The sequence below is a fragment of the Elgaria multicarinata genome, chromosome 13, assembly GCF_023053635.1.
Source record: "Elgaria multicarinata webbii isolate HBS135686 ecotype San Diego chromosome 13, rElgMul1.1.pri, whole genome shotgun sequence".
In the NCBI taxonomy this organism is placed as follows: Eukaryota; Metazoa; Chordata; class Lepidosauria; order Squamata; family Anguidae; genus Elgaria; species Elgaria multicarinata.
The window spans coordinates 21,160,371-21,186,360 of NC_086183.1; the positions used below are offsets into that span (position 1 = coordinate 21,160,371).

Consider the following 25,990-nt stretch of genomic DNA (forward strand, 5'->3'; position numbering starts at 1 on the left):
CCATCTACGCCTCTGTCAACTGAGGATGATTGAAAATTTATCAGGCCACAATAAATCACTTGGGGATGCGGACAAAAAGCAATTCTATACTGAAATTAGGCCAGGGTAGTGGTTTTTCTCTGTGGGATGAAGTCATGGGATTCAGTCCAGAGGAGGAGGGGATCAACAGGATAACATTACTGTAAATGGCCGCTCAGCCCAGGGCAAGAGGGGAAAGCGATGGTATCCCTGGTAGTTTCCGGAGGGGTAGTGGGGGGCCCCTGACCCTTGGAGGTTACCCACCCCTGCTATAGCCCCATAACTGGTGGATCCACACTACAGGATTGTGCCTTTAGACTACAAACCTATGGAAATCCCACCTAGGAGCGAGTCCCAGCTTAGCTCAGTGGTAGAGCACCTGCTTTGTATGCAGAAGGTCCCAGGTACAATCGCCAGCATCTCCAGGTAGGGCAAGAAAAACTCCTGCCTGAAACCCCTAGGGAGCTGCTGCCAACCAGTGCTGACAATACTGGGATAAACAGACCAATAGTCTGACTCAGTATAAAGGCAGCTTCCTATGCTCCAACTTCTGCGTAGCCACAAATAGGATCGCAACGTTAAAGACCCCATAAGAGGGGAGGGGGGAGTTTGTTACTCTATTTCTTAGCCTATTTGTTTATTTACGTCCTTCCATTCACCAACACCGCTCCCTGCGTGTCAGCGCTTCCCCACCCCCCTTTCCTTTTCTTTCTTCGCTCGCTTTGATGCCACCGCCAAAAGCCCCGCCCCCTTTCCCTCTTTTTTTGGGGGGCCCCTTCTGTTCTCACCAATCAGCGCCAGCTCGCCGCCGGTGACGTCGCGAGCGCCCCACCCGGATTGGCCGGCGTGGCGCGAGATCCCCCCCCCTGCCATTCACTTGTGTTACTCCCTCCCCCTTATGCGATTGGCTCGGCTTTCAACTCTGAGACTTGGCAGCGGCGCCGGCGCCGCCCAGGAGTGGAGCTGCGCGTCTCGCGCAGCCCCTTCTCCCTCCCCCCCTCGCGCGCCGCCCCCTCCCCTCCTTCGCTGGGCGCGTGGGGCGTCCGGGCGGGACTCGGTGAGGCGGCCCTGCCCAGTCGACAAGCCCGACCAGCCTGGCCGGCAGCAGAAGCCCCGGCGGCGCCTGAGGGAGGGTGCCAGCCAGCCAGCTCGCCCGTCCCCACCTCCTGGGGGAAGCCTCGCACCGACGCTGAATGAGAGGCGGGCTGCCAGCGCAAGCCTGCGTGGGTTTACTCGGAAGTAACGCCCAGTGGGTCCAACGGGGCTTACTCTCCGGTAAGTGTGGCGGACAGGTTTGCAGCCGCCTGAGTCAGGCTGCTTGGCGGGGGCTTGCGTGGCGACCCCTTCCTATCCGCGCTTGCTCTTCCAAGGCTTTGTGTGTGGGTCTCCTACTTTTCTTGGTTTCCAGAGAAAAGGGGGTGGGCAGGGCAAGGGAGAAGCGAGAGACCCCCCCTCTCTCTCTCATAGTTTGCCTCTATGGCCGCCGCCGCCGCCGCCTCTCTTCTCCCCTCGCCCTAATTCTTACTCCCCCTGGCCTGTTTCTTCCCTCCTCTCCCCATTGAGTTCGTCTCCCCCACTGAGCTTTACCAAAAGCATTCAAAGCCGTGAAAAAGCGCTAGAAAACTCTGCTTCTCGTCTGTGCTCTGAGAAATGGGGCCACTGGTGGGGCAGGGTCTCTAGCCTGGCAGGAAAGAGGTTTGCATCAGGGGGGCAGTGTTGGGCATGTGTGTGTGTGTATGGGGCTGGGTGGGTTACACAGCCTGTTTCCCCCCAAAAAAGCGTCTTCGGTATTTCTTTTAAATCGAAATAAACTTCGTAGCTGGGGAGGCTCTGGTGAATTGGGAGCGTGGGCGAACTTGGCCAGTTTTCGGGGCCTCTTGTTGTGCGGCTGTTCTTACAACTTCAAGAGATGAGAAGGCCCACAGTTTGCTGTAAGTTGGGGGGGGGGGGGAAGAGAGGGATGTGGCATCAAACTTCTTTCCCCATCAATGAAGGATGAGAAAATGTAGTGTGTGAGGATCCTTTTGGAATCCTTTTTCTTTTAAGTTGTTTAGAAAAGATTCAAAATTGTTGGGGAGAAGATGAATGGCATTCTCTCCTGAAGGTGGTATCTAAAACTCCTTTGCTTCCACATTGCGAAAGCTGGTCTTCTGGCTCACTGAAACCTGTATTTCACTCCCCTGCGCTGGTTTGGGCAAGGCAGATTAGTGTGTCTTCCCCCTCAAATACCACTTACTTGGGTTTACCGTACATCCTTTCCCTCCTCCACAGCTGTGGCTCATGTTTCAGGGCAAGATGCAGGGGGTTCTACATACTGTTTTGAAACAACATTTGCATAGCAACGTCTGCATGTATCTGGTTGGAGTTTTTTCAGTGTGGTGGCTATTAGGTATTGTTGTAGTCTGTAGGTGTGGTACTTGTGGTGGACCCACTTGATCTAGCCCTGACCTGCATACCAAAGTTTTCCGAATGACAGTAAGTCCTCCTAATTGCACAGCATGGCAGGTCATCCATATTCTCCAAGGTGCTTATTTTCTACTTCATCGTGAAGACTCATGGCACAATCTTGCTTTTCCTTGCAATACACATGCAAATAATTTTTTGGCTAAGGGATAGTTACATGACTGGACTAATATTTGAATCTGAGACTTCAGCATCTTCTCTGGCCACAGCCTTAATTGCTATTTATTAGATGAAAAGGTATTGGAATTAACCCCACATTAGCCTACATCCATAGACTGTTGCAGGCCAGAGTTTCCCTTTTGGTATTAATGTCTTGTGTTTGCACAGTACTCCCAATATGAGATTGTGAAATCTGGGTGTCAGGCGTCTTCCTTTCATTCACCACTTCTCTGTTGTGGCTCCTTGGGGTTGAACTTCTGCTAATTCAGCATATTTGAGAGAATGTCTCCAACAATATCTGTGTTGGTATGTAATTCAGTGTGGGTGTGGTTGTCTATTATTATTATTATTTATTTATTATTATTATTATTATTATTATTTATTTATATAGCACCATCAATGTACATGGTGCTGTACAGAGTAAAACAGTAAATAGCAAGACTCTGCCGCATAGGCTTACAATCTAATAAAATCATAGTAAAACAATAAGGAGGGGAAGAGAATGCCAACAGGTACAGGGAAGGGTAAGCAGGCACAGGGTAGGGAAAAACTAACAGTAGAAAGTAACAGTAGAAGTCTGCACAACATCAAGTTTTAAAAGCTTTAGGAAAAAGAAAAGTTTTTAGTTGAGCTTTAAAAGCTGTGGTTGAACTTGTAGTTCTCAAATGTTCTGGAAGAGCGTTCCAGGCGTAAGGGGCAGCAGACGAAAATGGACGAAGCCGAGCAAGGGAAGTAGAGGCCCTTGGGCAGGCGAGAAACATGGCATCAGAGGAGCGAAGAGCACGAGCGGGGCAATAGTGTGAGATGAGAGAGGAGAGATAGGAAGGAGCTAGACCGTGAAAAGCTTTGAAGGTTAACAGGAGAAGTTTATATTGGATTCTGAAGTGAATTGGAAGCCAATGAAGAGATTTCAGAAGCGGAGTAACATGGTCGGAGCGGCGTGCTAAGAAGATGATCTTTGCGGCAGAGTGGTGAACAGAAACCAACGGGCTGATGTGAGAAGAAGGAAGACCAGAGAGAAGAAGGTTGCAGTAGTCCAACCGTGAAATAACCAGTGCATGAACAAGCGTCTTGACAGAAGAGACAGACAAAAATGATCGAATCCTGGCAATATTATACAGGAAAAATCGACAAGATTTAGCTACTGCCTCAATATGAGGAATAAAGGAGAGCGAGGAGTCGAAGATAAAGCCAAGGCTACGAGCTTCCTTGACCGGATATATATTTATTTATTTATTTATTTATTTATATAGCACCATCAATGTACATGGTGCTGTACAGAGTAAAACAGTAAATAGCAAGACTCTGCCGCATAGGCTTACAATCTAATACAATCTCCCACTTTCTCATCTGAAATAGGCGGTTGACTCTGCAAATACAAACTATACTGAACTGGTTTGTCTCTATGGCAGCAATACTCAAATTGGGCTATGTAGGGCACTGTCAAGGAGGGCGGCAACTGCACACAGTAGTAAATTTATTGTTGGCAGAGGCCTATGAACAGCCAGAAGTGTGGGTCATGACCATACTGAGTTTTCTGAAGAGTAAGCCAGGTGACTGAAGTGTAAGTGGGGTCTCAGCACATGCTTTGCCTACTTTGGGTCTAGTTTTCTAAGGCTAGAGATGGAATAAGCATGGGAGGAGCCACAGCTCAGTGGTAAAGCACAAGCTTTACTCTATTCAGGTTCAATTCCTGGCATCCCTTAAGTACAGCTGAAAAAACCCTACCTGAGTTGCTACAATACTGGGCTAGATGGACCAATGGTCTGATTCAGTATAATGCAGCCTTGTATATTCCTGTGAGTGGTATGAAAAGATTGGATTGGTATGAATTGGAGGGAAGTCGTCAAGCGATGTAGAAGTGTGTGTGTTGTGTGTGTGTGTGTGTGTGTGTGTTTAAAAGATGGCCCAGTGATAAAAAGCAGCACAAGTGGAAAGCAGGGAAGAAATAGGGTACTAATCCAATATGCCTAGTTAGTTTTGTGTATTGGTTTATGTGTGCTCATGCATGGAATATTATTAGAAAGAACCCTTGGCTTTGTTAAATTTGGGGAAGTGTTGCTCTAATGTCCCACCATTCATTTGGCCTGTATTTAGTTTCACTTTGCTCTCAGCCTGGATTTTCATTTTTTCCACGTTGAAGAAACAATCCAAGCAGACAGAAAGTGGGTTCTGGATTGGAGCTTGGTCTGATTGTGCTACACCATGACAGTAATGTCTGTGTGTCCATTTTCAGTTCCTGATGTCTGTTTTCTATAGGGGGAATAATTCATGTGGGTAAGATAGTGGCGAATCATGCCTGCTGTCCGTATTCTGGGTATCCCTACTGGTGGTGAGTTGTAAAGTGCTTAGCTATAAGGTATAAGAATGATTTGATACACCCTTTTTTTCTCTTAAAGGAAGTTATTTGGGTTCAGGTGTCTAGTACACTTTTTAGCAGTAATGGATGTGGACCCAGTTTGCAAATCATGTCCAATTCCTGGGTGATTAATCCATGAATTAGCAGGAAGTAAGTGAGCATGCTGCCTCCCACCGAAAACTTTGGTTTTCAATTCACAACCCAGGAATGCCCCATTTATGGGTTGTTACGTGATGTGAGAATCCAGACACCCTGGGTTGTTAACCCAGCGTTAACCCAGAAAGAATCATGGGTTAACTCTGGGTTGTTAAGCTGGATTGTTAATTGAAAGTGGAAGTGGGTAGGAACCAGCATGCTCACAAACACAAAATTACCCAGTTCACCCAATGTTTGATTGTGTGAACTGGGTAATTGGGTTGGCTCACCTTTCCTCCTCCAGAGATGGATTTTGTGGGGAAATGCATATTTTATTCTTCTGGTAAAAGATAGGATCTTCCTTGTTTTCTTGTTTCATAAATGATTATCACATTTTGTCCCACGATTAGAGCAAGTGCCCTCCAATTAATATTTTGCAAACAGCTTGTGTTCCCACTTGAGATTTGACTACACCCAGTCTTGTGCTGGTAGATAGCACAGGGAAGTGGCTACTTCTGTAATCACTGGCACTGTGTTTCCATTTCTTAGCGTTTGAAGTGATTGTTGCAAATGCCAACCTTAATCTTTTATTTGTTGTTTAGCTGTAAAAAAAGAGGTGGGGTGCAAAAGATTCCTTTTGAGGTGCAACTTCCTGCATCTGGCCTCTTTAATACCCTCCAGACAAAGTGTGCTTGCAACCAGCCACCAAGGATTGTTTCAAAGCTGTTTTTCTTGGCTTGTGTCCATCCCCCTGAAGTTACTTCTGCACTTGGAGTGCTTGTGCTGTTGCTGAAGAGTGTGGGTGTGTTTGTAGAGTATGTAGTGGGTGTGTTTGTAGAGCTTAGTATGAAGAGTCTATAGGCACTGAGAAATTGTCTCAGACACTGGAAGACTGGCTGGGATCTTGCCTTTGGATTCCCTCCCCCTTTTCAGGTACATTCCCTTAGACTAGGGAAGGGCATTGGTTGACTTTAGATTGTGAGCCTGCGGGCAAAGAATTATCTCTCAAATGTATTGTATCATGCCTAATAACTTCAGAAGCTTTATAAATAAAGTATGATGATGGCTTAGAATGCCAGAGTTGATGGATCCAGCAGGGCTCTTACGTTGTAACTCCCATCTGAATGGCTGTGTCTGTGTGTGAGAGAGAAACTGCTGCACAACCTTCAGTGAAAGGCAACACAAAAGAGAACGTTGAAAAGGGGCAAACCTAGAGTGTATTTTTGTGTTGCCGTGCCCTGAAGTTTGTGCAATAGTTTCCTTCTCTCTATTCTGAGAAGGGTTGGGGCACAAGAGCTAATCTATGGGAACAAAGGTCCATAAGCATCCTGCTTCCTACAGTGACTAGGTACCTCTGGAATGCCCACAAGCAGGATTAAAGGCAATAATGTTCTCTCATTGTTGCTCCCCACTAATTCTGAACATGGAAATTCTGTTTAGCTATGATGGCCAAGGACTGCAGATAACCTTCCTCAAATACATGGAGGAATTTTTTTTTAAAGCCATTTAAGCCAATGGTTATTGACACAACTGGTAGCAGTGAATTATGTAAATTTGCAGTGCAGTGAGTTAATTAATACTTCACTTCCTTTTGTCCTGGATTACCTGTCAGTTTCATTGGATGAACCTGAGTACTAATATTATGGGTGAGGTTCTTGCTAGCCTTTTTTCCAGATCATACATAACTTTAGTGTGGTGTAGAGGCTAAGGTGTTGGACTTGGAGTCAGGGGATCCGGATTCTAGTCCCCACTCGGCCATGGAAACCCACTGGGTGACTTTGGGCCAGTCACAGACTCTCAGCCCAACCTACCTCACAGGGTTGTTGTTGTGAGGATAACATGGGGATGATTATGATTATGTACGCCTTCTTGGGTTCCTTGGAGGAAAAAAGGCGAGATATAAATGCAATAAATAAATAAAAATATAAACTATCATACACCTCCTCTTTGTCTTCTTTAAGAAACATACACCCCAAACGCTTCAAAGGTTTTAGACTTCACATATAGAGAACATATTACAACCCATTGATTTTTTTGGTAACCCTTTTCTGTGGATGTATTCAGCTCTGAGTTCGGGTAATGAGATGAAACCACAAGTATGTGTGGGTCATGCGCATGCCCCACTTAACAAGTAAATCAGATTCATAAGCTTCTCTTCTGTGCAGGTTACATACAGCAGTTTTCCCAGATGCACACACTCACTGCCAAGGATCTCACAGTCTAATTAGACTGTGTCTAATCAGACTTGCTCCCTATTGCTCAAGAGGGCAGGACTAGAACCAATGGGTGGAAATTGCAGTGAAGCAGTTTTTGGCTATACAATAGGAAAAAATTCCTAATGATAAAAGTTGCTGAATAGCGGAACAGAATGCCACAGAAAATGGTGGGCTCTTCTTCACTGGAGGTATTGAAGCAGAGGCGGAACATAGGCATGTGCAGCACATTTCATTAGGGTGTACAGCTTAAAGGCCCCGATTGGAGCAGAGGGGTGGAAAGCATGCTCTCTGGCCCCCTGCTCCAACTGGGGCCTCCGGAAAGTGCGTAATTCTCCCCTACCACACTAATGCCGGCTGACATTAGCTTGGTGATGGGAATTATGCACTTTCCAGAGGCCCTGGAAATCATGCTTTCTCCCCACCCCCACTGCTCAGGGTATTACAAACTTTCTGGAGGCTCCAGAAAGTACTTTCCTGTCCTCCTTAAAGGCCCTTATTCGAGCAGTGGGGGGTGCAAGAAAACGGAGGCAGCCCTGGAGATATTAGGGTGTGCCTGGGCACACCCAGGACACCCCATGTGCATGCCTATGAGGCAGGGATGCTGTAGTTCTATTGTTCATTGAGCAAGGGGTTGGGCTATATGACCTCTTAGGTACCTTCCAAATCTAAAGGGCTTGGGAGATCAAAGGCCAAATGAATTAATTGATATTTTTCAAATAAAATGATTTGAAAAGATAAGTTAGGCTGAACTTGCAGGAAGCATTCCTCACATGATTTTTAAATGTAGGATTTGTTCATTACAGTCATAAAATTCCTCTCCCTAGTTACACTGCAAAGGACACCTTTGAATAATAGAGATATTAACTGTAAACAAATGCTAAGAATGTGTTCTTCCTGGAAGAATGCATGAGAAACTCAAAGAAAACCTCACCTTAGGTTTGCGGCCATCTGTCACAGTCTGTACTATTTACTTAGTGTTTTTTATGAAGGTATTAAATTGACATTTACAATGGCAGTGTTCCTATTCTGAATGAGTGATGCAAGTGCAGTGTTGTGGTGAGGCTATCATCTAATTGCTCTGCATTAGGAAACAGTTGTTGTTGTTGGAAGTGATCCAATCGATGGTAGTTGTACAGTTTCTTTGTAGATATTTTAAGAGGTTTTGGGTAGGTGACTTTGGAAGCTCCTTTCTCTTTTTTCCACTTTTTTATTTTGTCAAAGTACCTAAAGCAATTCATGATTCAGTTGAACCCACTGTGTTAAATCAAAATCTACAGGTATAGTACATTAATGCATTTTAATTAGCATTGTGGGAGTGGAGTGGATTCTTTTTGCAAGGGAAGTGGTTGAAGCCAGAAAGTCAGGGCTCGCTTACCTTAATTATTCCTTATTCCAGAACTTTCAGCCCTTTAAGAAGAATTAGGCACCAGCCTTGCATCTTGGCAACCTGCGGGTTGTCTAAGCAACAGAACGCTAAGTCTGCCATTCACTAGGGAATTGAATCCCAGTGAATCTACCACCGCTTAACCTACAGTAAGGCTTTTGCGCCTCTCCCTGCGGGATAATGAATAAAATAAGCAGTGAAGAATTGTCTTGCTGTTTGGATAGGAGGTATGAGGCAGCCTGAGAAATGGTGGAGTTTTAGAAAGGGATTCTGAATCTCAGTGCTATTACTGTTGTTCTGAGAAGTGCTGTATACCACTGGTAAAATGGGATTATTTTGTGTAGTGTGCAATGCTTTTATCTTAAGAAAGAAACCTGAAATGGTGGCAAATAGCATGGGTTGGTACAGAGGGCTGTTATCTTGACTAAAGTACTGACTTCTGGTTGTGATTAACTCCGTCGTTGTTCTGTATACGTTGCACATTCCTGACCCTGTATCCCCACCCCGTGCTTTCCTCATCCCTCTTTGCACCAACAGCTTTCCACTTCCTGTTTAAATTGGCTGCACACTTTTGGCTCGAAGTGACTGTTACATTGCTGCGTGGAAATGCCTGGGTTTTGCCTCTATGCCTTCTGTCTTGGTACCATCTCCGTGTTCACTGGTTCTGAGCTGTCATCTCCCTCTCTTGATTTGTTGCAGAAACTCCATGGAAATCGGGACCAAACAAATGCTGGGGTCCAAAGAGTAAGGACTTCTCTGATTTTGTTGAGCAAACAGGTGCACCCAGTCTGAGGTGGGTATATTATATTCATGTTTGTTTAGCTGGGTATTTTTCAGCAGTTCATAGTGCAGAAGAGTTAGTAAGCTATTGATCCTCTTCCATTTGGGAGCAGCAGTTCTGGTTGACTTTATTTCTCTGTGCTACTTTATGCCTGTGGTCTGTACTATGAAGCACTTCCTTTTTTCCAAAGGAATGAGAAGATTTATTCCCCAGACTTGGGAAAGACTGTGCTGTGAGGGAAGGATAGGAGTTCTCCTAATGCAGACTAGAAGGTCATTTTATTTCTGTATCCTTTCTAAACATTGGCTCTTCTAATTTGACTTGTATGTTTTTACAATCCCAGTCAGATAGGTCAGGAAGCCTGTTTCCATGTCATAGAATGTGCATGCCCTTGTGTGTAGGTGTGAGGCTGTATGTTGGGAATTGGACTCTTAGGCATTTAGCTGTGAGGAGCAGCAGGGCTGACCTAGGTGCTGTGGTATCTCTGCGAACTTTGTAGCCCTTGTCTCTAAGACAAATAGTCATGACAGCTTAGAAAATCTATGCAGTTTTCTGTAAAGCAGCTCACTTTCCATGATGTGCAATAAGGTGTTCTGTGCCAAGTGCTAATCACCAGGGAACAGCACAATCTTGTAAATAATTATTCAGGGACATTCAGCCATCCCCAGCTCAATTTGCCTGTCTCTCTCCTGCTGCCCCAGGGCTACATTGGGTGTCAGCACATTAACGTGAGGATTGCCCAGCAACACAGCCTATGGTGGCCATGCATGTAGCTTTTTTCTTTCTTCTGGCCCTTAAGGGCCAATGATGTGGCACAAATGGGAGTGGGTGGGTGGGTTAGAGCAGATGGTGTTGAAGGAGAACATAGATGCTTTTGCTTCAGCGTCTTTTCGGATTGGTTTTCATCCGTTCAATGTTCCCAGCTCCGTTTTAAGAACTTCTAGTTTCAGGCAGACTTGTGAGAATTCATCACATATCAGCTCTTTGTATTAGGAAATGGGTTTCCTTTCACCTTATTATTGGTGATATTTGCACATACCTTAAAAGATGTGAAAACTGTTATGCTCAGAGGTGGCTGTTTTGATTCTTCTGAATGTTTTGAAGAAAGTGATTTAGTGAATGAATAGCTCATATATATATATATATATATATATATATATATATATATATATATATGGTATGATAAGAATATCCATGGAGGATCTAGTTAAGCAAAGATTTGTGAACCCCAGATGACTGCTGCAATTTTCAATTACGTTTTTCACTGACTGTACACCATATGCTTGAAGCGACTTCTGTACTATTGCTTTCTATAGAAGCAGTGTACAGTCTCCTTACCCTGGGAAATGAGTGAAGAGGGACATAACTTCTAGTCATTATTCTTACAAATTGTTCAGGTATTGGAGTGCCCACTCTCTCATGGAGATGATAGATTCCTGTTCTTCCCTACTCAACTCCAAATCCTCTGTGGAGACAGAGGGTGTTCGTTGAACAGAAGTAACCACCATTCCTATTCACAGAAATGTCTTGTTGAAAAAACATTCCAATTTTGTTCTTGTGGATATGTACCATTCATGAAAAGTTTATACTTACTTCCTTTCTCCTTCTGATTTTTACTGGGGTAGATGGAGAGGCAGCAAAAAATACAATTCTGTCCAGCTTGATGGATATAGTGACTCATTGGTAACATTATTAAAGTAAGACAGAGGGGCATGAGTGAGTTTACACTAATTGGACTTTAACATTAGAGTTTTAATCATTGACTGGTTCACACATAATGCTAACCCATGATTTATTTAACGTGATTAATCCATAAGTTGTCCTACCGAGGGTTGCCTGGCAGATGATCAGACAAAAACGGTTTGTTTTCTAAATCCTTGGGTTGTTTGTTTCTGTTCTTCAACTGCTCCCTCACTATATCCCAAATACCATTGCAGCACTGTAGTACTGGCATGTAGAGTGGCTAGTTTGTGTGTATGTGTGGTGTGTATGTGTGTTTAAGAGCTCTTGCCCACCACTTCTGTAGTCTCTGGCTGGGTTTACATAACATGACAAACCAGAATTCAACATTCGACACCATGGGTTACCGTTATGTGTGAACCCAGCCATTTTGAACCCTGCAGCTGTAGCTGCAGTGCTAAAAGCAAGATATTTTGATGTACAAATGCAGCCTTAAATAAAATCAGGATGTAAGCTCCTAGGAAAAATCAGTAGAGATGCATCTGTTGCCTTTTTAGTACAAGCATCTCATATGTTCTGAGGGGTCAGAGGAGCCTCTCTTGATAGAGTTAAGTGGATATTCTAGGTTAGCTTCTAAACTGTTCCAACTTGCTTTTCCAGGTAGGAAGTAGAAAGGATGCAGACATTGTTGGGCAAACATTATGACATGGCACAGCAGGAACTAATATTTTCTCTACAATTCCCTGTAACATCAAATTGTGCTTTCTATCATTTGAAATACTAGTTGGGCTAATTTAAGATAATGTTTTATTTGCTGAGGAGGGAAAGGCCGAGTTCTTGGAATAGGGTTTTTTTTTTTTTTTTGGCTCAGACTAGGTTAGTCTTGGTCTTAGTTCAGTTAGGTGGTTACAACTTCCTAAGTAGAGCTGCATGTGGCCCTTGCTGCCTTTCCAAATTCAGTAAAAATAAAAGGCGCATGAATGGCAACAGAAAAGCTAATTGTGACTCTTTGGTGCGCTGTAGCTGTTACAGACACCATTTTAAAATGTTGTGTTTTATTTTTTGGGAGTGAAAAACAAGCCAAAGGCAGGGGCAGAACCAAGGATATCTTCTGCAAAGTATTGTTTGTATAAAAAGGTTTAATAAAAGTTTTATTTTTTGGCATCCTCAGCAGGAGAGGGTGCATTGGCAAAAATGCTTCCTAATCTTCCTGAAGTTGCTCATCCCTGACCTTAAACCACCACAGAATCGTAAAATGTACTAAAATATTAGGTTCTCTGCATCAGTGTTGTGCAGGGTGGATTGATTTAAATCAAGTCAACTTAAATCATTGATTAAAACCTTTTCATGTATTTCCTCAACTGTGGTGCAGATCTGACCACTAAACCATATACATTTACAACTAAAGAGTATTCATTCCTACAAGCAGTCTTTGCATCTCTTTGTCTTGCTGGATGTATTTTACATGCTTTCATTTTTTACCTATGTGGGAGGGAATGCTTCCAAAATATTCCCACATAAGGCCTTTCTTATAACCTGAATCCATGACAGTTTGAGGTTAACAGCACAATCCTGTACATTTCTACTCAGAAATAAGTTCCATTGACTTCAGTGGTTATAGTATTTTTTCACCCATGATTCAACAACAGCCCATACTCAGTCAGCCTTCTGGGTTGTCTTTACATGCAAACCAGGTCATATTTGAGAAATGATCATAGAAAGGATTGATTTATCTAGTAGTGGTGTTTTGAGTTTAGAGATTAACTGTACAGCTAACATGCTTTCTATCTAATGAATCACACATTTTAGTTTTTCATAAGGAAGAAACATCACAAGATCGTAACAAGCACTATGCACATCAGTGTGCTGTTGGTGGTGCATGGTCCTTCCCACAACTATATTAAGACAGATTTTCTGCTCTAGACATATAAGATTGGACAAGAGAGGGAAAGAAAAGGCTATGAATTGAGAGTAAACAGTTGTGCATATGCTGATTCTTCATTTTTAGGGAATTGATGACAGGAGGAAAGAGTTAAAGGATAGTTTTGCAAAATTAGGTTTAGAGAAAGTGCTTTAATAATAAGGAATATCCAAATGTAAGATTGGAGACAAGGCAGTTACTTGCTGAACCCCATGATCCATACACAAATACAAACCTACACGTTTGTACTACAGATCAGGGATTCCGTCTTATTTAGACCCAAAATTGCTATTGTTAAACTATTGGGAGTTGGAAACCTTGGTTGATCACCTCACAAGTCAGCTGCAAGTCACCCTGCTTTAGGGAAACTGACCCGGCACACAGATATTTGGTTAGGTGTTTCGTAGAGATACACCATGTGTCTGGTCTTGTTTCTCTCTCCTCCCCCCTCCCCTGATGGTCCAGGAAGTCTTGCCTTGCTGAAGAAAAATGTCTTTGAGTCACAGAAATCTATAAGATTAACATCTTGGGACATTCCTGTGGGGATTAGCAACCTTCCCAGCAGAATAACATTTTACAGCCTAAGCAGAAATGTGCAGTGTGGTATTGATAGAACATGATCACCGAAGAAGGATGTTTTAGAACCTGTTTCTCTACTAGTAGTCTTGTGGGGGTGATCAAGACTTGAGGTCAGCAGTTGAAAAATCTCTTCCTTGACAATGTCTTTTGCATTCCCCAGTGAGGATGTGTTTGATATGAATAAGTGTGAGAGGGTGGGAATGTTTCTTTTGGCGAGCTGTTTAAGTTTTCACTGCTTTGGTCTCTCTCTGTTGTTGATTAGAGCAGACTGGTTATTTATTTATTACATTTATATCCCTGCTCTCTTCTGACATGGAACTCAAAGTGGCTATATGTGGTTCCTAGGTGGTCTCTCCTCCAATCACTGTCCAGACTAAGACCTGTTTACCTTCAGCAAGATGGCTGCCTCATGTGCCTTCAGACCATGCCCTGGTTACATGTCCATACTCCAGTTAGTTGGTATCCTCTTAACCCCTGTTTGCCAAATTCAGTCAGGTTTGAGACAGCCAGAATTGATGCTTCTATTGTTCTTTTCCTCTAAAGGGGAAGCTTGCCTCTAAAGTCCAGAAGCCTTCTGAACCTGTTTCAATTCAGTTGAGAGAGAGGAGAAACTCAGAATGCAAGTTCAGGAATAAGGAGCATTCCTCTCACACAGGGCTCCATTCTTCCCTCATCACAGATCTTCAGGCAGGTTTAGCCAATGAGCTCAGCAGCAGGCCAGAGACACATCCCTTTGTCAGTGTTGGTGCTAGATATGAGCTTGGACTGGTGTACCTGTGGAGATCCCAACAGATGTTTGGCAGGGTGTGGAGAAGAGGGAATGAATGGGCAAGCTGACCCGATGGGGTATGAAATGGAGTAGTTTCTAGGCCTTGGAAAGGCCTTTAGGGATCACTAGTAATATTATCCATCTTGTGTCTGGGCAACAGAATGCAAAAGAGAAGGGGGGCAGCACTGGTACAAACCGGGAAAAGGTGAAGCCCAAAGTGCTTGATTTAAGCACCAGCCCTATTTGATAACTTCTCATTAATAGCAGCCCAGATCCCATTCTGTAATGTTCTTTGTTTTATAGACAGGGAAATGATCAAGAGATTTGCCCAGCTTCTCAATGACTTTACAGTAGTACTGCGACATTGTTCTCCAATCCAAGTCCAACATGGGCTGGCTATGAAATCGTGACAAATGGTTGATTTTGGATCTGATGAATTCCTTTGAGGGTAACTTAAACTAAATTGGAGAGGAGGAGGAACAAAAGGCCATATTTTTAAGACTATTGCAAGGCCCACTTCGCCATGGGCACTAGTAGTCTTGCTCTTTTCTGGCTTTTTTTGCCCCTCAGTCCCCTCACCAAAAAGGGCTGATGAATAATGTAAATGTGGTTCATGCGTAGTGAAGTCTGTAAAGGAAAGCAGATGGACTGTGCTGGGTAGAGGACACATGGGGGAAGTAGTTGAGAAGGGGTAATTTTAGCTTGTTCTTATTATGCACTAAGTTTAAACGACAAAGGGCCTTGGCTGGGCACCTGGAGCGGGGAGGAAAGGCAGATAGCTGGGCCTTGGCGCCAAGAAGACGGGTCTTATCTACCAAAAGGCCTCGAGTCATCACAGGGCAGAAGGAGGTGTGAAGCGGAGGCAATTGAATGGAGCCAAGAGGGCGAGAGGGAACTGAGAGGGAAAAGGAGTATAAGTTGAGTCTCGCCCCCAACTCTGGTGTGTCTGTTTTTTGGCAAAGAGTCAGTATTTAGACACAGTTAAGTTTTATTGTTTTAGTCGTTACTGAGTTCTATGCTATGTATGGTTTTATGATAGTCTTTTAGTTATTCTTCCTATGTTACATCCCCACCCTTAGTCTGATTAAAGTCTTCTACCTCACATGGTGAGACTCCTGTGTCTTGGTTTGGGTCCGTGCTAAATCCAGTAGGAGCAGGCCGCAGAACCACTTGTTCTGTCTTTATAAAGCCCCCCTCCGAAATGGGCATGTGGTGCAGCCCTGCCCCCTCCCTCACATGCCCCGATTGGCCACCTCCTTCCCCTTCCATCTTTGCCCCACACTAATTGGCTGAGCAGGGCTGTCCGTCATCCTGCTGACAGAGGGGCTGCCTTGCCTGTTTGAAGTGGAGGAAATTAATTGCTATTAAAGCTCAAACTTCGTACTTTTCCCAACTTTCAGAATTTTCTGCATTTCACTGCTCAAGCTTCAGTTTAAAATAAAAATGAGCAAAATAAGTCTGGTAGATCTCGAGTAATAAGCCTTACACTACCATATTCTTATGTAAGATTCTTCTGCATCTGCGAAGGAAGCATAGTTCATTGCCTTTAAAGCCAAAGGAGAAAAGTGAGTTACCTCCTATTTTGTTTGAAATCCGAAAACTACAGTTGGGTGATCTCTCGATAGGGACAAACCAAAATGTCACAAAAGTCTGTGTAAGCTTTTGAGTTCTCCAGAACTCCTCATTGGGCTAGGTGCTAAAAGGGAGTGGGGATGGGGAAGAAGTCCAAAAATTAGGCCAGATGTTGTGGCCATGAGGTCTGCAGTCTGTCAGATTACACATGGCATTCTGGGACAAAGAAGCAAAGTCTGACTCCAATTTCTGAAAATGTAAAAGCCGGCTGCTCTGTTTGCCCCCATTTAGACTCTTCCAGTTCACTGCGTGTCTTCAGACAGTACTGAGAGGGAAGCCTAAAGAGTCGTTGGTATATTAATTGTGCTGCATTTATTTTGCAGTAATGAACTGCTTCATTCATACTGAACGACCTGATGCAAATGACATAGGTACCTTAATGTTGACTCAGAGTCTGTAGCCAATGGGTTTGCTATAGCTCCTGGAAAATAAAAACCTTTTTGCTTGCTGTCTGGAGATTATAGTAGCTGTTCTCAAAAGCTATCGTGTAAAATCGTGCCACTTTAATACTTCTCTGCCAGTTATGCAGAAACATATGTCTACACAACTCTTAAAAAGCAGGTATATGCCTCCTTAAACATGGAACTTTCTACAAAGCTCCGCATTGGGACAGCATTGCAACTTTTAAAAGCGAAGGACAACCTGTCTCACTGCAGTAGAGAAGAAAGTTTTTGAACTTGATTGCAACTGCCATTGTATTGGAGCTTGTCTGCCTTTTCTGTGGAGGTTTAACACCAGGAGTTGCGTTGCAAGCTAACCCTCCCCACAAGCTAACAACATGCCAAATCCCATTGCCCTGATCCTCTGCATTCACAGAATAATCTCCATACCCCCGCCATCACTTTCTCAAATGATCTTGACCCAAGCCTATTGCTTCGATTAATGATGGGCAGGACAGGGCAAGTTCTTCAGGGAAAGTTCAGATTAGGTTTATGGATGTGAAACACAAATGCCCTCTCCTCTTCCACTTTATATCAGCCTGGGGCATCTTGTGCTGAGATTCCTTGGACTATTTCCTTGTTCCTCCTTTAGTTGTTGCAAATCGGCATTGATCCAAGCCACCTGTCGCGCTGGACAGGGTGTGGCTTTGCCTGATCATCTAACAGTAATGCTTGGTCTGGGAGAACAAGAAACCAAAGTTTGTGCTTCCTTTCATTTATAGCTGTGGAATGTGCCCTTCCATGTTGCTATTTACCAGAGCCCTTGGGCAAGAAGGTTTCTCTTGCCTTGTTACTTGATATCCTGTAACTGGGTAAGCAAGGATATAATCTGAGAGCTTTATTTGTGAGGGGTTAGCAACTGGAGGCTCCAGGATCTAGTGTGGCCCGCCCCGGATCACCAGCTGGTAGCCCACCAGCCAGTTGCGAGAGCCCAGAGGCAAACAAACATGTATGGAGAAAGAGGACAGTAGCAATGGGATGCACTCTCTTCAGGAACTAGTTGGGGATTAAGGTTATATGTATATATGAAGCATATCTCCTGAGTGTGGCAACTCCGAGGGGTGTTTGGGGAGGACATAGAAGTATTGCTTAAGGAAAACATGTAATGGTTAGTGTGGGGCCAATATACGAAAGGCCTGGGTTCAATAGTAGAAAGACCTGAGCCAATACTGGGAAAACCCAAAGAGCTTTGGCTATTGGGCGCTATAGAAATGTAATAAATAAATAAATAAGACCTTGAAGCTGAGAGGGTGATTTTGAGACGGAATGGCTGCGAGAATAAGGAGGGGTAGGGATAAAAACTTTGACAATGTCGGCCAGATTTTTGACTCGGTAGCTCATTGGCTCACGCCTTCCGTAGTTCCTGGTGTGTGTATGAGAGAGAGGTGGGGGGGAGCGGGGAGGGAGAAAAGATTTCTGCTTTGCTTTCTGACTTACTGTCAAAAATTCTTCCTCCTCCCTGGTGCATGTGTTTGCAGTGAAAATGCCCACCCATCCTCTCCAATTTTTCTTTTGTTGTGGGCACTTTGCCTTTAGTGAGTTTGCATTTTGTTGTTCTTCAGTGAGGCCTCTTGTGCAGCTGCAAAAGAATGTAAGCCTATGCGGCAGGGTCTTGCTATTTATTGTTTTACTCTGTACAGCACCATGTACATTAATGGTGCTATATAAATAAATAATAATAATAATAAAGGCAGGAAGATGCTGTTTGTTCCTTTCTTTTGCTATGTGACTTCTTCAGCTTGCTAAGAGTTTGTTTTGTGTGTAATGCGTAGGTGGGCTCAGCTTTGGAGGGGCTTTTCTAAGAATCAGCTGTCAGAGTGTCAAAACCTGAGCATACATATGTGACAGGCAAGAGAAGAAACAGTGTTTTATTGTTAGGGCTCAGCCTGGAGTGGTTGTGTGTTCTACCTCTTAAGTAGTGTTGTTGCCCAGTTAATCGAAACCTTAGGTGATTTATCAATTAATAAAATCTTCATAAATTTGCTTATAAGGAAAAATAATTCTAAGGAAAAATATTACTGTTTTTAGGTTGATACATACATGTATTGAGTTGGGCACCTCCTTAGAAGAGGCATTCCTTCATGTGATAGAAAAATGAAGATGCCTCTTAAGATGGCGCTTGCCACCTTCAGGTTTGTTTTAAAATACACTAAACTGTATCATCAGGGAATCTCTTTTAGTCGATCAAAATAGGTGTCCTTTTGTAATGGATTAATCTAGCTCAGCGTTGTAAACATAACTTTTAACCTTTTCTATTCCCCACAGATCACGGTTTTCCGCCCCACCTGCCGCCACTGCCTTTCAACCGAGCTGCATCATGGATAGATGATCTTGGCCCCGTCCTCGCCATGCTGCCGTTGCGTGGCCGCTACCTGCTGCTCTTCCTGGGAGTGCAGCTGGTGGTGATGGCCCTGCTGTACCGTGAGGGTTACCGGAAACGGGTTGCCTATTTCCTAGGCATCTTCTACAAGGGGGGCACGTTGACCATGCTGGCCAGCTTACACAACACCTCCCTGCCAGGGGACGTCTATGCCAACCTCAGCCTGATTGCCCGGTCCCCCTTGCCCCCAGAAGACCTTCCCTACTGCCCTGAGGCCTCTCCTTTTCTTGGTAAGGCAACCAAGGCTTCTATATTTTCAAGACTTGTGGTGCTGGATGACATGGTTACTTCAGAAAAAGAATCCATAAAGTATTCTCTCTTTGAATCAGCCAGCAGAGGAAAGGTGACAGGAGCTTTTGAGTTTCCTTCAAAAGGCAAAGTGAGCATGAAAAGGTGGATTAAATTCTGAGCAATCTCTGTGTTTATTCTGCGGGTTTCTGCTTTACAATACTAGTTTTGCCTGGTGAAGGGTTCAGTGTAACTGAAAACCTTCCGTCAGCTTTATACCTCTGACTGGTCAAACGAAAGAGAGAACTTAAGGGCCTCGTTCAGACAACATGCTAAGCCACGGTTAGGCTCTTTTGCAGCAAATGGTTAGTGAGTGTGTTTGAACCGTGGTTATGTAGCCACCAGGGTTCGGAATGGTTCACACAACACGCTAAGCCATGTTTAACTCAAAATGCTTATCCGTGTCGTCTAATTCTGTATTGCTGCAACTTTATGCTGTAGAGAAGGAGAGTGCAGCCATTCAACCAGCCCTCATGAAGGCTCTCCTCCATTAACTGTTCTTACCAGCAGCCATTCCAGCAGACTGTACTGAGGGAGGGGAGAGGGGTAGCAGTGCAATTCCACCAGCCCTGCTAAAAATAAATACATGTTTTTCTTCTTCCCTTCTCTTTCCTTATGTCTTTTTAAGATTATAAGCCTGCAAGCAGGGACTGTTTTGTTGAATCGATTATATGTAAGCTGCTCTGGGAGCCTTTTTGGCTGAGAAGCGGCATGAAAACACTTCCGATATAAATAAATAGTGAACTGAGGTGTAGGGTGATGGGGAACGACAATATGCTTGTGGTTTCTGGGCCCATCGTTAAACTGATCTTGAGTAAGTGGCTAATTGGCCTGTGCATTGAGAGGAGTGGTTCTGCCCCCCCCTCCCCATTCTTTTCCAGTGTGGCTAGTGAAAACGTTCCAGTGCATTGTTAAGTTTGAAGGTAAACTTGGAAATGGGAGAGGGTGGAGAAAATAAAGAATACTGGAACTGAGGAGGAGGTTAATCTCGAAATAATCATTTTAGTCTGAAATGAAAATGTTTTGTGGCGTGGTCCGTTGGAACTCTGTGGGGGGACGCTTCCAGTGGGAAAAGGTCGACTGACACCTCTCTGCTCACCTGCAGGAGGCCCCATTCGGGTGACCTTCCCCCCAGGACTGTCGCTGGAAGATATTATGCGGAAGAATCCCTACGTGAGCAAAGGCGGGCGCTACCGGCCCCTAGACTGCGATGCCACCCACAAAACAGCCATCATAATCCCCCACCGCAATCGGGAGCAGCACCTCAAGTACCTCCTCTACTACCTGCATCCTTTCCTTCAGCGGCAGCAGCTCAGCTACGGCATCTACATCATCCACCAGGTTCGTCCCTGCAGCAGTGCGTGAGCTGGGCGTGGCAGGAGTCTTGAGGAGCAGGGCACAAGGTGTCCTGTGCTTCCGGCGCAATCCTGGGGAAGGAGGCGGACGCTTGGGTTAAACGTGAAAGTGCGCCTCTCTCCTGTGGGGAGAAGGAGAGTGCAGTGCAGATGGAACAGCCACAGTTCCCGCTGTCATTACCCCAGCTGTGAGAAACTGGCAGTGGCCGCAGTGCCCTCTCAAGCTGCGTTCATGTGTGGTTTCTGTACTATCTGGGGCGGAGGGTGCAGAGGCAACAGCCCCAGCATTCTGCTGTCTTTATTGGAATGAGAGGGCTAGAGTTCCTTGGCCAGGCCAGGCTGCTTTTAGTACTAGGCAACAGTAAGGGCCAGTGGGTAGCGCTCTGACTGCTGGAGTAGCAGCTAGAAAGCGGTTGTTTCATCCAAACCTTGCAGTGAGTCATAGCTTTCTGCTGTCCTGAGTCAGCCCTCCACGGAGGTGGGGAAGAGCCAGGCACATGGCAAGGGGTTCTTAGCAGCAGCAATACAGAAGGAGAACTGGGAGTGGAAATTAGGAGTGGGTGAGTGACCAACATCCAATGATTTGAGATCTCCCAAGATCCTTGAAGCAGGAGGAGTTGAGCTGTGGAATCTCAGCTGTGGACGCATGAGGTCCCACTGGAGTTTGTCCAGCTAAAAGGGAGATAGGCAAGATAGAGATAGGTCTGAGCGGCCGGGTTCTCAAGTTGCCACCGAATGCAAGAGAATCAGGACATGTAGTGGGGGACGGGACGACGACACAATTTTAGTGACTGCTGTCTCAAATGTGAGAATTCGGCACACTGCGGGAAGAGTTTTGATACAAGTCACACATGTATTACTGTAGTGTAAGTGTCACACATCTTTCTCAGGCCGAGAACTATACTTTTAACCGGGCCAAACTCTTGAATGTGGGCTTCAAGGAGGCGATGAAGGATGAGGACTGGGATTGTATGTTCTTCCATGACGTGGACCTCATTCCTGAGGATGATCGCAACGTTTATACCTGCGACCGTTTTCCTAAGCATGTGGCTGTTGCCATGGACAAGTTTGGCTACAAGTAAGATGGTCAGAAGTGAAATTCCTTTCCATAGGGATACGTCTCTTACACTCTTCTCTACCACGCCCCCCTTTTCCCTTTTAAAAAGCAGGTGTGGTTTCTGTCTGCCTCTCTCCTTTTGGAAAAAAGGAATCATGCTAAAAAGAGCTGCTTTTCCATGATTGAAGACTGCTATCTAGCAAGGAGTATGGAGTGATAGCATCAAGCTAAAATGCGGGAGATGTGGGTTCAAATCCTCCCTCAACATGAAGCTTACTGGCTGGATTTTGAAAGCCAAGGTGGTATCCTTCAGCTTAACCTGCTTCATGGAGTTGTTGGGATAAAACAAGCAGAGGAAGAACTATGTGTGTTGCTTTGAGGGCTCTGGAGGAAGGCCGACATAAAACGCCATGCCTGGATGGAAGGGGGCCTCCTTGCATGCAACTGCTTATGGGCAGAAGCTTCCTCCACCCCAGTGTCTTGGGATAAATGCCCAACCATAGTTCACTCAACCTTGAGACTGGACTGGCAATTAGGAGTGGGTGAGTGACCAGCATCCAATGATTTGAGATCCAAGATCCTTGAAGGGGGAGGAGTTGAGCTGTGGAATCTTGGCTGTGGACACAAGAGGTCCCACTGGAACTTGTCGAGCTGAAAGGGACGGGCAGGATAGAAATCGTTCACATAGCCTTGAGGCAAGAAATAGTTGCAAATTAATGTTGGCGCAGAGCAGGGGTGGGGTGTTCCCTCCAGAAGCTGTGCTTGAAAGCTCTGGTATAGATGCATCAGAGTAGGGGTGGACAACGTACAGGCTATGTGCTGCCCCCCACCCCCAGCCTGGCCTTTTCTGCAGCCAGGGTGAGTGCGTTTCCTTTTTAAAAGGAAAAGCGTTTTAAAGCCACACGCTTTTGAGTTGCTGCCTAAACTTGGTGGCGTGGCAGCAAAATGGGGCTATTTCAAAGCCCCCCCTTCCCCCAACTGCCAATTTTTCTAGTAAAGGGAGGTCCGTCCCCCGACACAGCACTGAATTTCAATGCCATATTTGGGGGTGGGGGGAGGCAGCAACCTGTGGGAGCAGTTTATTTTTTTATTTATTACATTTCTATGCTTCTCCCTCACCCAGTAGCCAAAACTGACCCCTGGAAGTTGCATTAGAGGCAGATGTGTGAGGGCAAGTCCCCCTCATATCATTTGGCTGGGATGGCTGCCATTTGACTCCTCTCCCAGAATGGTCTTCCTCAATAATGTTTGTTTGTTTATTTTGTTGCGTTTCTGTACTGCCCAATAGCCAAAGCTCCCACTGTTCCCACTTGGGGCATTATAACAATGACAGAAGAATTGATACTGGAGCCTGTTTATTTTCCTCTTCCCGTTTTTCCTATTTTATCATAACTGCAAGCCTGTCGGCAGGGCCTGCGTTGTTCGTTTGTGTATATCGTTTTATAATTTTTGTGTAGAAAGTTTAAGCACATGTATCTCTGTGCCAGTCCTATGGAAGTCTTTGCGAGATTCTGTAAGCATTGAACTAGTTGGTGGGCTACCTGTAAATAAATGTCTTTTTTTTCCCCCCTGGCAGGCTTCCCTACAAGACCTACTTTGGAGGGGTTTCAGCACTCAGTCCGGAGCAATACATGAAGATGAACGGTTTTCCTAACAGCTACTGGGGCTGGGGCGGTGAAGATGATGATATTGCAGTCCGGTAAGGATTTTCCTGGCAGAGATGGACCTTGATGGTAGAAGAGCAGGCAGATCTATTTTCAGCTATTCAGCAATAAAGCTCAGCAGCCTGCCATTCATATGGAGGTCAGTCAGCCCTCCCTCCAAAGGTTTAGGGTGGTATAGACGACGGATGGGGCTCCATTGAATCCTGGCTCCCAAGCCCTTTCCCCTGGCGGGGAGGGACTGGGCTAGATCTGGGTAGGAAGCCATTATGCCTGTGTTCTATTCTTGCCAAATGTGGCAGATTCGGAAGCCATTCATTGCGTGGGTATGTCTTGACCATTGAAAAGGCCGTGCACACTTGCTGGAGCCACTTGCGGGCTCCTACTGATGCAGTATTGCCCATCTCCTTCCTTGCAGGGTAGCACTGAGTGGGATGGTTATCTCTCGCCCATCTATTCAATATGGTCGCTACCGTATGATCAAGCATGGACATGACAAGGGCAATGAGCAGAACCCCAAGAGGTGAGTGGGGGAGAGGACTCTTTGGGGAAGAAAGTTGGTCTGGACAATCATAGACGGAGGCTGCTGCCATGTAGTTCATCTGTAGAACACTTCCCCCCCCTTTAGCCATCTTATCTGCAGAGCCTCTGGAGTTAGGGTGCATATCCACTGCAAATGGCACCACAGTGAGTGACACACAGAGAAGAAACTTATTGTTTTGTGCTTGTGGCAGTGACGCCTCTGACTCTGGTGTGCTGGCGCGTAAAGTTGCCTAAACCAGCTTCTGTTAGGGGAAGGTAAAGTCGTCATCTTGCCTGGGATTAAAGCATTGCACAAGAGTAAACCGAAGGACTGTGAAGAAGTCCTGGGATTTAAAGAAGTTAAAGAACAGGGAGTGGAGCTGTGACAGATGCTTTTGTGTTACGATTTTTCCTGTGTCTGTCAGTGTGGTAGTTCTTGCCAAGTACTGTCCTTTTGTGTTGCAAAATAATCTGGATTTAAGATGTCTTTAGCTGTAATAAACTGGCTAGCTAGATCAAACCAAGATGTGAAATTCAAACTGCACTATGTGCTTCTTGGTTATAGCTGCCCTCTTTAACTATAGTGACAGTAGAAGCCATAAGTGGAACAAATCTCTTGTTAGACTCTAGATGTAGCAACATTCTGCACCATTCACAATGTGGCTTAATCCCCATGCCTCCCTTGCTTGCCAATAATACAGATCCCCTTCTGCCTGTAGGCCGTATGTGTAGTCTTCTTGCCTCAATCCTATTTACTCCTTGGCTCATTTCTTCCATTGTTTTGGCTACCTATTATCCTAAAGTTCCTACTTTCCAAGACATGAGTTGATCCGTGGCATTCACCTTCCTCTCTACTCCCAACACGTAGCTGTTCCTGATCTTAAGCTGTGAAGTTTCTTTAGAGCACCCTTTTTACCACTGTGACTTTTTGGTGAGGCACCGGCAGGGATTTTTGCTACTTTTTACTTCTATTCCTGAAAACGTTAACCAAACCATACCCTTCTATTAGGAATCTTGTGTAAAAAGGCTTACATTTCCCTTAGCCTGCAAACGTGGGAAGCTGTACTTGGGGCAGCGGTGGTGGGGAGAGAAAAGACTTGAGTTCTTGCATCAACTCCTCTTTGTGAATTCCTCCTGCAGATTTAACTTGCTGGCCAAGACAAGGAGAACATGGAAGCAGGATGGTATGAATACGTTGGAATATCAGATGCTCTCCAAGGAACTCCACCCCCTCTACACAAACATCACAGTCTTCATTGGCAGTGAGAAGGGAATGCGCCATTCCACGTGATGGACTTGCTACACAGTAACATGGGGACAGGAGCCCCACCCTGCCACTGTTCCTGGATGGAGGAAACCAAAGAATCCACAACGGGATGTACAGCCCTGAGCGGTGTGGTTGTGTCATGTGGTGACTGCAGTGTCCAGCAAGGTGCTAGGAATAAATGTGTTCTAGGGACGAATGGGGACTTCACACACACCCTGGCATTTTTATCTCGGAGGCTGGGTGGGGTCTGACTTTCTGGGACTCGGCTTGTGGGATGCCTTTCATACCTTGGTTGGAGGAGCAGGGCTTGACTTGACCAGAGAAGCAGGACTGTCCTTTGCAGTCTGACCTTCTGCAGCTGCTGCACCATGGTTTGTCTTTCTTATTAAAGTGCAATTTATTTTAAAGCATGTGGCCAAGCGGCTGTTTGTTTTCTGGAATCAGAGCCAAGGAGGAAGTTTTTGGGAGCCAGCTGTCCTGGATGAGCTGTACTTGTTTCCAGGACAGGAACTGGGACCTAGTAGCCTGAAGGCAAGAGAAGCTGTGGTTTGTTCTGTTTCCAGATGTGAGTCGTAAGTCAAAACACTAGTACTGGATCGTTCTCTGCCCTGCCAGAAAACCAAGTTGTGCTAGAGGAAATTGTGGGTCTATATGTATAATATCTGGGTAAATGTGATAAAACGTCAGGCCAGTTGTATTTCTCCCATCTTGCAAAGGTACTTGCTCTGAGGAGGTCCTTTCATGCTCTGTTTATCTCTTTCTGTGCCAAAGAAAGGATTCTGGCTAGATTTTTCCCTTCTTGAATGAGTAGATCTCAAGAGTTGTCTATTCCTTGACCTGTGGGGATTCAGCCGGTTCTTTGAAAAAGTAAATGTAAGGTGACCTTTGCATTATCTGTATGTCTCTCTGGGAACAGGTCCTATC

General features: G+C 45.1%; 1 protein-coding gene and 1 long non-coding RNA gene across 4 annotated transcripts in view; one reads left to right on the forward strand and one right to left on the reverse strand.

The window, feature by feature from the left end:
* LOC134408458 (uncharacterized) overlaps positions 1-25,990 on the reverse strand; it is a 119,651-nt gene that overhangs the window by 36,171 nt on the left and 57,490 nt on the right. The window lies entirely within an intron of this gene.
* LOC134408450 (beta-1,4-galactosyltransferase 3-like) lies at positions 1,189-25,473 on the forward strand. 3 transcript variants are annotated; one of them, XM_063140739.1, is made up of 8 exons: positions 1,189-1,293; positions 9,434-9,527; positions 18,802-19,146; positions 20,310-20,545; positions 21,450-21,637; positions 23,193-23,315; positions 23,696-23,800; positions 24,940-25,473. In XM_063140739.1, the coding sequence occupies exons 3-8, from the start codon at positions 18,885-18,887 to the stop codon at positions 25,088-25,090; spliced, it is 1,065 nt and encodes a 354-aa protein (XP_062996809.1). In that variant the 5' UTR covers positions 1,189-1,293; positions 9,434-9,527; positions 18,802-18,884; the 3' UTR covers positions 25,091-25,473. The 3 variants fall into 3 exon arrangements, with proteins under 3 accessions (XP_062996809.1, XP_062996810.1, XP_062996811.1); XM_063140740.1 differs by lacking the exons at positions 1,189-1,293; positions 9,434-9,527 and adding an exon at positions 9,679-9,787; XM_063140741.1 differs by lacking the exons at positions 1,189-1,293; positions 9,434-9,527 and adding an exon at positions 13,870-13,889.

Coding starts and splice junctions, on each gene's coding strand:
- LOC134408450 (XM_063140739.1), top strand. CDS start 18,885: ATGCTGCCGTTGCGTGGCCGCTACCTGCTGCTCTTCCTGGGAGTGCAG. Junction 21,638..23,192: donor ATGGACAAGTTTGGCTACAA/GTAAGATGGTCA, acceptor CCCCCCTGGCAG/GCTTCCCTACAAGACCTACT. Junction 23,316..23,695: donor GATGATGATATTGCAGTCCG/GTAAGGATTTTC, acceptor CCTTCCTTGCAG/GGTAGCACTGAGTGGGATGG.